Raw genomic sequence first — 13,196 nt, forward strand, 5'->3', positions numbered from 1 at the left:
TGTCTATTCAATAAGTTTGTTGTGGGACATAAGAAGTTGCATTTTATTAAGTTCCCCGGTGATGCTGCTGTTCTACTATAGGAACCACACTTGAAGAACTAGTTCTACAATTCAGCTCTATGTTGTTGCTAAAATAAAATAAAATAAAAAGTCAACGAAGATTTACAAAGAGCTGCTGAAAAATGGAGTAACAGTGTATGGGACTTCATATCAGTTCTCTTTATTGTGATTGTTAGTTTGATCCCTCTTGTTCTTTTGTTGTAAACATTTTCTATAATTAGGAAATGCCATTTAAGAGTGAGAGACGTATATATCTGTGAGCCATTGTGTTTGGTGTTTTACAAGAACTTTACCATACTTGTGTGTATTCCATTCTGTACAGTTTAAAAATGATTCACGATTTGCAGGCTTTTTATCAGATCACAAAAAAAATCAGCCTTAAGCATTTGCTTGGTAAGATTTCTTAAGATTAGGTTTATAATACAACCATCTATAATGTATCTCTTGTTTGAGCTTGTGGGCCATACAGTTCATTAACTAGATGAATACATTGTGGACAGCATCCTCGCTACCCTTCTCTAATCACAAAGAACCACGATGCACTGGAATGTTTTTCTCTGGAATCCTCTTTCTACTCTTGTATTAAAAATTTTCCCCACGCCGGGCGCGGTGGCTCACGCCTGTAATCCCAGCACTTTGGGAGGCCGAGGCGGGCGGATCACAAGGTCAGGAGATCGAGACCACGGTGAAACCCCGTCTCTACTAAAAATACAAAAAATTAGCCGGGCGCGGTTGTGGGCGCCTGTAGTCCCAGCTACTCGGGAGGCTGAGGCAGGAGAATGGCGTGAACCCGGGAGGCGGAGCTTGCAGTGAGCCGAGATCACGCCACTGCACTCCAGCCTGGGCGACAGAGCGAGACTCCGTCTCAAAAAAAAAAAAAAAAAAAAAAAAAAAAAAAAAAAAAAAAAAAAAAATTTTCCCCACTTAATGATTATGTTCAAAATAAACTACATCATTACTTCCTGTCTTTTCTTCTGTTGTACTATATTTGGAATGTAGATGTACTTGGGAAAGTCAGACTAGATCAAAGTTACTATTCTTAAGTTTTGAAAATTAGTGTTTTAGAAGAAACTCATTCATGTTTGCAACTTCTTTATCTGTTTAGTGTTGAAAGATGGACAAAAGGAATCCTTGCCATGTTTCACATTTAATAAGATTCTTCCACTTTAATGCATAAAACCCTTTGATATCAGTGTCAACCAGGAAAATTCATGTTAGAAAAAATTGGAATGAGAGCTAATATTCTATATTCAGAACATTTGAGAAAGCATTTTTGACTATTACAAAAGTTTATTTAACAAAAAGTCTAATATGAAAATGTATATGACCTAATTTCCCTATGGAGAGAGGACATGGGTTTCTCTGCTGAACAGCCATTATTTATACTCGTTCCAAGGCTTCTAACATGATGATACTATTTCCTCGTATTACCTAAGAAAGAGAAAAATAAATTTGAAAAGAACTCATGTAACAACATAACTATGATGAATTAAGAATTTTCACCAAATCATTAATGGTTTTTCAATACTACACGTCAGTTTGTTTTGTAAAGCTTTGTTCAAGCCAAAAGGTCACCAAACAACTCTAAGCCCTTTGTAAGACCGACAGCTTCTAGATTTAAGGCTAACAATTAGCTTTGTGAGATTCTAATGCCAAGTCTCCAATGACTTAATTTCACCTTTTTTTTTTTTTTGAGTCAGAGTCTCACTCTGTTGCCCAGGCTAGAGTGTAGTGGTGCAATCTTGGTTCACTGCAGCCTCTGCCACCCAGGTTCAAGCGATTCTCCTGCCTCAGCCTCCCAAGTAGCTAGGATTACAGAAGCCCCTCTACCACACCCAGCTAATTTTTGTATTTTTAGTAGAGACAGGGTTTCACCATGTTGGCCAGGATGGTCTCAAACTGCTCACCCCATCTCACAAAGTGCTGGGATTACAGGTGTGAGCTATCACATCTGGCCCTAATTTCATCTTTTAAAATGCAGGACTCTAAATGCCCATCCCTGACTCTATGGGATCCAAAAATTAATGAGTAAAATATGTACAGTAGAGTATGTTAGGTACAGTTTGGAGGTATAAGATCATTTAGGGAACAAACCAGGATGGGAAATTGTGAAAGGCATGCTTTATGAAAATGACATTTTACCTGGGTCTTGGAAATTGGGTAGAATTTTGAAAAGGAGATTTTAGGAAATTCTAGACAGAACTGAGATGAAGACAAAGTATAAGAGGATAAGGAAGTAATCTAATTTGAATGCAGTAAAAAGTTCATGAAGAGAATCAGGAAACAAAGATACTTGGCACTCAATCTTGGAAAGCTTCAAATGCCAATCTTAGTGTTTGGAGGACATCAGAAACTAACAATGAGCCAGTGAGAGTTTCACATTTGGGGGAATGACAATCATAAGTGTCCTGGCAACAAGATATATAAATACACCAAAGTTTGAAAAGGACAGAACCTAGAGGCAGAAAAGTTATTAAAAAAGGGCCCTAGGAGAATAGTGCTTGACCTAGTAGATAAGCCATAAATGAAGATAAGAATACTTATCGGGGGTGTGGTGTCTCACGCCTGTAATCCCAGCACTTCGGGAGGCCAAGGTGGGTGGATCACCTGAGGTCAGGAGTTCAAGACTAGCCTGACCAACATGGAGAAACCCCATCTCTACTAAAAATACAAAATTAGCTGGGTGTGATGGCACATGCCTGTAATCCCAGCTACTCAGGAGGCTGAGGCAGGAGGATCACTTGAACCCGGGAGGTGGAGGTTGTGGTGAGCCAAGATAGCGCCGCTGCACTCCAGCGTGGGCAACAAGAGCAAAACTGTCTTTTGTCAAAAAAACAAAACAAAAACAAACATCAGAGTATAGATGAATCAGCTGGTAAGTGAATTCAAGAGGGGTAGAAAAATAAGTGAAACAGGAAGGCTAGGGGACTAAAAACAAGAAGTCCCTAATAGACCATAGATCATAATAATCGATAGATCACCCATCAGTCAAGTAAAACTGGATAGGTGAATGGAGGGGTACAGGAGGAAAAGGATAAGTAATGTAATAATTTTGAGGTGTTTATTAGAAATGGAGGCATTCTAAAAAGATTCAAACTGGAGCTATGCTTATAGGCAGCTAGAGTAAAAGTAGTTGTAACTTGTTCTTTTCTCCCCGTATCATGCTTGTTTTATTTACACATACACTGTGATTTATTGTGTTCTCCATGCAAATGTAAATTTTATGAGGCCAGGGGCTTTGGTGCAAAACCCTAGTGCCTAAAATAGTAGCAGGTACACAGAGGGCTCAAGTACCTGGTAAATACGAATCAAAGAACTCACATGTGAATACTGCAGCTGACAGAATAGAAGGGAACACAATTGGTAGGAAAAGTGTCTTGGAACCTGGCAGCCAATTATCAGCAATAAGTATGATAAGGTAGTAAAGAGCAGATTTAAAAGAGAATGGCTAGGCACAGTGGCTCACGCCTATAATCCCAGCACTTTGGGAGGCCCAGGTGGGCAGACAGCTTGAGCCCAGGAGTTTGACACCAGTCTGGACAACATGGTAAAACCCTGTCTCTACAAAAAATACAAAAATTATTTGAGGGTGGTGGTGTACACCTCTGTTCCAGCTACTCGGGAGGCTGAGGTGGGAGGATCAACTTAGCCCAGGGAGGTTGAGACCACAGTAAACCAAGCTCCATGGTACTGCACTCTGGCTTCAGTGACAGAGTGAGACTTTGTCTCAAGCCAACAACAAAACCCAGTAAGAATACAGCTCCCCTCCATTTTTTTGAGACTGGGACTAGCTATGCTAACCAGACTGCAGTAGACTAGACTGGCTATTCACAGGCACAATCACTGCATACTGCATCCTCAAATTCCTAGGCTCAAGTGGTTCTCCCTCCTCAGCCTCTTGAGTAGCTGGGACTATAGGCGCACATCACCGTGCCCAGAATAAGCCAGGAGTAGAAATATGCTTACCTAGTTATCAGAATTTTATTTTAATTATTATTATTATTATTTTGAGACAGGGTCTTGCTCTTGTCAACCCAAGCTGGAATGCAGTGGTTCTATCACAGCTAACTGCAGCCTTGACCTCCTGGGCTCAAGTGATCCTCCCACTTCAGCCTCTCAAGTAGCTGGGACCAGAGGCATGAGCCACCAAGCTGGGCTAATTTTTAAATTTTCTGTAGAGACAGGGTCTCACCATGTTGCCCAGGCTGATCTCAAACTCCTAGTCTCAAGTGATCCTCCTGCCTTGGCCTCCCAAAGTGCTGGATTACAGGTGTGAGCCACTGCACCTGGCCAGTTATCAGACTTTTAAATTCCCTACTTTTTTTTGGCAACAGATGTTGAACATCACATCTCACTGACCAAAGCAAGAAAAGTTAGTCTTCCTGCCTACCTCCCTGCTAAATTTACACACTTGTCTTGTCAGATATTATTTAGAAAATAAGGTTAGATGGTGAACTTTGTCCCATCTTATCTGTGGTCCAAAAACATTAAATGTATAATCCCAGAAACAGACAATCCATAAGTTTTACATTGCATGCTGTTCTGAGCAGTGTGATGATACCTCACAGTGTGATGATACTGTCCCTGGACGTGGATTATCCTTTGTCTAGCATCTCCATGCTGCCCATTAATCAGTTATCTCAGTTTTCTGACTGACTGTTGTGCTATCAAAGGGTTACCTGTGTTCAAGTAACCCTTATTTCACTTAATAATAGCCTGAAAGTATAAGAGCAGTGATGCTGGCAACATAGATATGCCAAAGAGAAGCTGTAAAGTGCTTCCTTTAAGTGAAAAGGTACAAGTTCTTGACTTAATAAGAAAAAGAATCATATGTTGAGACTGCTAAGATTTATGGTAAGGACGAATCTTCTATCTGTGAGATTGTGAAGCAGTAAAAAGAAATTCGTGCTGGCCAGGTGTGGTGGCTCATGCCTGTAATCCCAGCACTTTGGGAGGCCAAGGCAGGTGGATCACGTGGTCAGGAGTTTGAGACTAGCCTGGCCAACATACTGAAACCCTGTCTCTACTAAAAATACAAACATTAGCTGGGTGTGGTGGTGTGTGCCTATAGTCCCAGCTACTTGGGAAGCTGAAGCAGGACAATCGCTTGAACCCAGGAGGCGGAGTTGCAGTGAGCTGAGACCACACCTTTGCACTCCAGCCTGGGTAACAGAGTGAGACTCTGTCACATACACACACACACAAAATTTGTGCAAAGGGTTCACTACTATCTGTGGTTTCTGGTACCTACTCTGAGGATAAAGGAGGCCTACCGTAGTGCTATTCCTCTTTGCCACTGTGTTTGAGGCCTAATTCTCCAAATCAAACTTGAACCATCAGGTCCAGAATTACATACTGCTCCTTTTGTTGTGCTTCAATGATGCTACAGAAGCACAACTCTAGCAAGAGTGCCTGAATTATGTAACATAATAAAATGTAAGATAGAGGCGATGCCACTGACAACTCTGGGGATGTCTCAGAAAATAGTTGAGATTGGGCCAGGCGCGGTGGCTCAAGCCTGTAATCCCAGCACTTTGGGAGGCTGAGACGGGCGGATCACGAGGTCAGGAGATCGAGACCATCCTGGCTAACACTGTGAAAACCCTGTCTCTACTAAGAAATACAAAAAATTAGCCGGGCGAGGTGGCAGGTGCCTGTAGTCCCAGCTACTCCGGAGGCTGAGGCAGGAAAATGGCGTAAACCCGGGAGGCGGAGCTTGCAGTGAGCGGAGATCTGGCCACTGCACTCCAGCCTGGGCGACAGAGCGAGACTCCGCCTCAAAAAAAAAAAAAAAAAAAAAGGAAATAGTTGAGATTTATCATTAGGTAATGATCCAGCTGACAGGTTAAAAACAAACTCCTGAAAACACACACACATCCTTTTTCTTTTTGAGACAGGATCTCGCTCTGTCACACAGACTGGAGTGCAGTGGTGTGATCTCAGCTCACTGCAGCTTCGACTTCCTGGGTTCAGGTGATCTTCCTGCCTCAGCCTCCTGAGTAGCTGGGACTACAGGTGCACACCACCATGCCCAGCTAATTTTCTAAATTTTTTGTAGAGATGAGGTCTCACTATGTTGCCCAAGCTGATCTTGAACTCCTGGGCTCAAGAGATCCTCCTGCTTCAGCCTCTCAAACTGCTGGGATTATAGATGTGAGCCACTGTGCCCAGCCAATACACACATAACTGCAATAAAACAGTATTAAGTAATTTCAGTGGCCTCAATGGATCACTGACTTGGACAAGGTAATATTGAAACCAACTGTCCTTTGTCAAACAACTTCTAACAAAATGAACAAAATCTTAACCTATTTGTTTCCCTTCTTCCAACTTTAGAAAAGTCAAAAAGTTCATCTCTGTTCTTGCCTTTTAAAATGTCTTTTTATTAAAGAAGACTGATGTATTATTATTTCTTTTTCAAAGTGAAGACTCAGCAGCAAGAATCATTGTCTGTTGATGAAAACTTTTTTCTTCGGCTGGGGGTTGGGGGTGTGTGTGTCACCTAAACCTCAGAGATGGAACAGGAGGCTACCCAACACACTAAGTAGGTAATCATTACTTAAATGACTTGGGATGGCAGTGCTTTCAACTAATTTCTGTGCAAAGAAAATTAAGTCCATAAAGTTTTGGGGGAAAATTGACAGAGGGATGCTCTATTCCTTCTCTGATAAAATTCCAATGAGCAGTGTGTTATATAATTCTCTAATTTTCTCAAAGCAGAATTGACAATTAGGATTCCTTCCTGAATCCTTTTCAGCAAATTTGTTGCAAGGAACTAAAAACCGAATCCAGCTTCTATTAGAATGAAAATTTATTTGTAAAAATAAGGGCTTAGAGGAAAATCTTGGGGTATCTAGAAAGTGTTTTTATAAGGACTTGTCTACTAATGATGCTGGCAGCCTTATTCAACAGAAGCTCACAAGGGAATATACCTGAAAGACAAGTCAATTTACAAGGAACTTGGGGGTACAGTGTGGTATCTGGAGACTCTAAACTGTTTTTTCAGTCATGACTATCGATTTGCTTTTCAAAATATAGTAGTGAAAAAGTAACTGAAATAAGTATCCGAAGTATCTGAAAAAAGTATCTGAAATAAGTAATAACACAAACCTTAGAAAGAATGGTATGTAAAAAAATTAAACAGGCAGAGATGTCAAAATAGGTCTATCTTCAACTGTACTGCTCAAACTTAAAAATCAAAGTTAATAAATCAAGGCTAATAATTAGCAACTCTTAACACTCCTTGGAGGTCTTTATGCTTAATAATTTGCTAAAAGTAAGTTGGCCTTTTTGGCTCACCTTTTTCAATAACTTTGGGTCTACCACTTTATTAGGGTATGTTGTCCTGTGTTAGACAAAGAAGGACTCAAAGTGGGGGTATCAAAACTCTTCTTCAGTAATCACTAAAACTACAGCCCAATGAATGTAGGAATGTTTAATCCTATGAGGGCTCAGTATGTGCTTTTTAATTTTTTCCTGCTTTTTCTCATGTGAATAACTGTCACTGTGATTATCCCTTGTAACGTTTACCTTGGCTACCTTAAAATTTTGGGTATGGTAAACCAGAAAACCCAGGTTAACTATGTATACAAGTAAAACCAGAAAGTGTTATCTGTGAACTGGCAGATCTGCATTAGGCATTAGGAAAATTGCAAAACCTTAATAAGTTCCGCCCCACACCTACTGAAGTAGAATCTTCATTTTAACAAGATTCCCTGGGGATTCATATACGTTAAGGTTTCAGAACTCCTGCTCTAATGAAGGACCAACTATGAGCCTCTATTGTAGAATAAAGCTCAAAAAGGATTTCCAACAGCTGTTTCAAGCCCTAGGACCTTAGGTTCTGTATAGTTGAGATATTACCTACAGGTAACCAGGATATTACCACATCTGAGTAACTGCCATATGTTCAACTAAAAAGGAAATGGAAAGTCTAATCTTGCCTATTATTTGCCATTTCTGGGGGTTACTAACTAGGAAAGTTAATACACATTCCAAAAGAAAAATGAAATATCCAAGAGAAATCTTGTATCTTTACTTACCACCATTCCAATATTGTTCTGTTGCCCACTAGTTGCCATCTCCACACATTCATCTATAACAAGGTTCATAAAGGGATCAAATCCCCGCAATATTCCTTGGACATGTCTGCCACCATTTAATTTCACTATTAAAAAGGGAAAAAGACGTTTTAGATAAACTGTCCATTAGCTATCAAGCATTCACTAGAAATCAGGTGGGATAAAACACAAGTATTTGAGATGTTTGACCCACTATCCTTACTGTATGCCAAGAACTGGGTTAAACATTTTTGTATTTACTTCCACATTTTAATTTATAAGAATCCTAAAAAGTAGTATTATCCTTACTTTATCGGACAGAACTAAACTTTAGAGCTTTTTAAAATTTTTATAAAGATGGGGGCTCCCTATGTTGCCCAGGCTGGTCTCCAACTCCTGAGCTCAAGGGATCCTTCTACTTTGGCTTCCCAAAGTGCTGGGATTACAGGTGTAAGCCACCGTGCCCAAGCTTTTAAGTAACTGGGTTCATGGTTATACAGCTACTGTATGGTAGAAGTGAGACTCAAGCTGAAGGCTGCTTGCTTCTAACACTCACGGTTTTTTCCCCTACATATATTTCAAGTACTGCGTGGGTCAGATTTTTAGATAAATTGAACAAATCTGTTATTCCTACATATTCCCAAGAAACAAAATAATTGTTCCTTGTCTAAGTCCTTTGTAGCTTGTTTAAAGAAAAAAGGTTGATAAATCCTGTTAATTTTGCCAGAGTGAGGAAAGGCTTATATAAGATAAAGTCTGAAGTGCTGTTAAATTAATTCAGTATCAGAAATTAGGTAAATAAAATTGTCAAGTTAGGATTAAGTAATCTGTTTAATTAATGGATGTGAATTAGAGGTCCTGTGTGCTTTAAATTTTTATAAAGTTGCTCCAAACATATTGCTAAGACACACGTAAAAAGCAACTGAATGATTTAAAAAAACTCCAAAACAACAACAAACTTACATGATAACTTCTTGTCCATAAATCTGAAAAAGGAAAAGGGTAAAGATTATATAACCAATTAAAAAAATTTAAGCATAAACAAGTACATAAATAGGTACAGTTAAGATAATTTGCTAAAATTTATACAATGGGAATAATGAAATTTAAAATAGTAAAAATACTGTATTGCTGTAAAGAGTGAGGGAGTAGGGCGAGGTAGCTCATGCCTGTAACCCCAGCACTTTAGGAGGCTGAGGTCGGAGAATCACTGGAGCCTGCGAAGTTGAGTCTGCAGTGAGCCATGAATGCGCCACTGCACTCCAGCTTGGGCAGTAGAGTGAAACCCTGTCTCAGGTGAAAAAAAAAAAGAGAGGGGGCATAAAGGGTTACCTAAATTAGACATTCTACAACGCAAAGTAACTTGGGAAGAGGAAAGACAATAAAAATGAAATATATTTAAACTACATTAATCTACATAAAGTAGAATGTTATGAAAACATTCTTATTGTTCAATCTTATTGTTCAATACTATGTTGTTTCATTGACCGAAGTTTCTTTCTTTCTTTTTCTTTTTTTTAAAGAGATGGAGTCTCACTATGTTGCCAACCTGGTCTTGAATTCCTGGCCTCAAAAAATATGCTCCCCCTCAGCCTCCTAAAGTGCTGCTGGGATTACACAGGCATGAGCTACCACATCTGGTCTCGCTGACCTAATTTTCAATGATTGGATTTTATAGTCATAAGAGAAAAACAAAGACTTGCCTACATTTGGTTATTTCCAAAACTAAGTTGTAAAGACAGCAAACAGTAATCAAATCATATCCAATTCAACAAGTATTTTATATTTGAGATAAATAGTGTTCATTTAATATTAAAGCATCAAGCATAAATGTTCAGGGTAGTCTTCAACATTTAAGTATACTTTAGTATAATAAATGCACATTTGAAACTTCAAACAATATGAATTAAAAGAAAATTCTATTTTAGTGGAATACGAGAATACTAAGCCATCAGTCAAACCAGTTTTTAACCTCTTCCATTTATAGGCCAGAAAACATGAAATTTCATTCAAATTTTAAAATATAAAAAAATGGAAAAAAAAAGTTTAGTATATGGGCCATGAAGTGGGGCACTTAGTCAATTTTAATGTATAGGATTATCATGGGAGAATGTAAATATAAAACAAGGAGCATGACTGAAGGAGGGAGTAGATACATTTACAAGTGAAAATATATTTATGGGCCATGTGCAGTGGCTCATGCCTATAATCCCAGCCCTTTGGGAGGCTGAGACAGGTGGATCACTTGAGGTCGGGAGTTCAAGACCAGCCTGATGAACATGAACATGGAGAAACCCCGTCTCTACTTAAAAAAAAAAAAAAAAAAAAAAAAATTAGCCGGGTGTGGTGGTGCATGCCTGTAGTCCCAGCTACTCGGGAGGCTGAGGCAGGAGAATTGCTTGAACCCGGGAGGCACGGGTTGCGGTAAGCCGAGATTGCACCATTGCACTCCAGCCTGGGAATTAAGAGTGAAACTCCATCTCAAAAAAAAAAAAAAAATATATATATATATATAAAAAATGTAATATATAATATATATGTAATATTATATGTAAAATTATATATGTAATATATATTACATATTATATATAATATATACACACATATTTATGAAGTATGAACAAAACTATTTTAATAAGATACATAAAACATATCAAATATAACACAAGATCTTATACAATCTTTACAATGACTTTGCATGCAATTATGGTCTGTCATTTCTACCGTTTTTACAGATGGAGAACTAGGCTTGGAAAAGGTAAATCAATTTTTCGAAGTCACACAGCAAGTGAGAGCAAACACAAATAGTTCAGTCTGACTGGAGAAGGGAACACGTGAGTATTAGCAGCTGTAAGGTTTGGCGTTTGAATGCTGGCTTAAGTATAGATTCAGTTTTGCATACTGTGATAAATTATTAAAGCTGTCACTGGCAAGACCACTGTGGCAGCAAATTTTAAGAAGTGGAAGGAAGAATTCGGTTAAGCCAGTGTATCTCAACTTCTGCACTAATGACACTTGGGACCAGGTAATTTTGTATTGTTGGGGGCAGCCGAATAACGGTAGGATGTTTAGCAGCATCCCTGGTGTCACCAGATTCCTTACCCCCCATTTAAGAACCCCTGAGTTACGCTAAGCCAGAAGGAGGGCATAATGGTAAAAGAAGATGCTATCAGTGAGAAAGCAAAGGAAGAAAAAATTTGAAAGTCATTTTGACGGCAGATCTCACGGGATTTCACAATTCATGAAACCTATGGATGAGAAGAGAAAGGTATTAAAACTAGCTTCCTTCTCTGAAATTTTCAAAAACTATGTTATGAATCACAAATAAAATCTTAGATTACAAGTAGAGAATGGTCCTTTTGTTTAAAAAAAGAAAAATCACCATTTCACCAGTCCCTGATGAATCCAGAGGAGACTTACATCACCAACTCACCAATAAAATAACTTTCAGATAAAAAGAGTAATTTTCACAATAATTTCTAACTTCTATTTTTCTAACGTTGGGCTATGTTTTAATAATTAATTCCTTAACAGACCTAACTAAAATATACATGAAAGTAGTTTTCATACAAAAGATGGCTTTGATACAAATATACCTTTAAATGCAATATTATTATTATTTGAAACAGAGTTTCGCTCTTGTTGCCCAGGCTGGAGGGCAATTGCGAGATCTTGACTCACTGCAGCCTCCACTTCCCGGGTTCAAGCGATTCTCCTGCCTCAGCCTCCCGAGTAGCTGAGACTACAGGCGCGTGCCACCATTCCTGGCTAATTTTTTGTATTTTTAGTAGAGACGGGGGGTTTCACCATGTTGGCCAGGCTGGTCTCGAACTCCTGACCTCAGGTGATCCACCCACCTTGGCCTCCCAAAGTGCTGGGATTACAGGCGTGAGTCACCGCCACTGGCCGCAAAATTATTAAATAGGAACTTTTCCTTATGTCTGACTTCCAGGGGCCTGGTAATAAATGAACTATACACAAAGCCAACCACATGCTACACCAGAAAAAATTGATTCCTGTAAAAATTTTGCATCCTCTGTGCAATCCAATAAATACATGTAGAATTCCAGCATCAGGGAGTACAAGCAAAACAGAGACGTACTGAGGAAACACATAACCTGTTAAGTCCAGTCAAAAAGTATTTGAGGAGTTTAAAGTTTTACGTTGAGTCCTACATAAATTAAGGCTCTCCTCCTTAAAGTTGTTTGTCTTTACTGGGTGTGTAAAAAAAACTTAAAAAAATTAGCCTTCTCTGATTAGAAAAAAATTAATGTTCTAAAAAAAATTTTATTTTTTAGAACATTAATTTTAGAAATGAATGTTCTTACATAGTTTCAATATCAGAGCAAGATAACACATGACATTCAAGCTTAATGTAAAAATAGGCAACAAAAAAGAATGAGGTTTCTAAGTAAAAGCTCAAAGAAACACCTACAAACACATTCTCTAAGGCTAAAGTGGCTTTTGGATTCCGATGCCTCACGTAGTTTTAGAAACACTTCCCTTCCATCCCCTCCTTAGTTCCTTTAGAGAATTTCCCCCTCTAGCCGTCTATCTAGAATATGATGCTATTAGAGATGTTCAACAAAAGCTGGCATTGGAGATCTTCAAGGAACGAGGGACAGCGCCGGGTGACTAGGGGCCGGAGCGCGGGACAGAGAGACTAGTCGGCCAGAAGGAGGTGCGGTGGCTGCCGGCGGTAACCACGCCAATGCGCGAGCTCTGCGCGGGCTTCACGTCTCCTGCGCCGGAGCCTGGCCGGGATGCCGGCGACCTCGGACCGGAAGAAGAAATAAGGTGAAGCGGCTCAAGCCATTCGGCTTGAAACACCAAGAGACTCGGGGGACGCAAAGAAGCGACCACTTCGGTTTGGCTCTCACACATACTTACTTTTTCAACTCGGGAGGGTGAGCTTTGCTCATGGCGTATACTCCGCGGACTCACAGACGCCTTGGAACTGAATGCACGGCTTCCCTCAGGCTCCCGCGGTAGGCCCGGCGTCTTGCGTTTGGCGTCATCGACCTAGTTAGCCAATCGATTGTTGGCAGTTTTTAACACTTCACCTCGCGATATCTG

General features: G+C 39.6%; 1 protein-coding gene across 7 annotated transcripts in view; it reads right to left on the reverse strand.

Moving 5' to 3' along the window:
* Positions 1–13,196, reverse strand: part of LOC105465217 (small nuclear ribonucleoprotein polypeptide G) — a 34,215-nt gene extending 21,019 nt beyond the window's left edge. The window contains exons 1-4 of one of the 7 annotated variants that reach the window (XM_071076879.1): positions 13,011–13,196; positions 11,223–12,894; positions 9,084–9,106; positions 8,103–8,227 (exon numbers count right to left, since the gene is read on the reverse strand). In XM_071076879.1, the coding sequence (XP_070932980.1) occupies positions 8,103–8,227; positions 9,084–9,106; positions 11,223–11,269 (195 nt within the window). In that variant the 5' untranslated portion in view covers positions 11,270–12,894; positions 13,011–13,196. Of the gene's footprint in view, positions 1–1,290; positions 1,492–8,102; positions 8,228–9,083; positions 9,107–11,222; positions 12,895–13,010 lie in introns of those variants that run through there. The other 6 variants (XM_071076880.1, XM_011713506.3, XM_071076883.1 and 3 more) reach the window with 6 other exon arrangements.

This window comes from Macaca nemestrina, chromosome 13, assembly GCF_043159975.1.
Source record: "Macaca nemestrina isolate mMacNem1 chromosome 13, mMacNem.hap1, whole genome shotgun sequence".
NCBI lineage: Eukaryota > Metazoa > Chordata > Mammalia > Primates > Cercopithecidae > Macaca > Macaca nemestrina.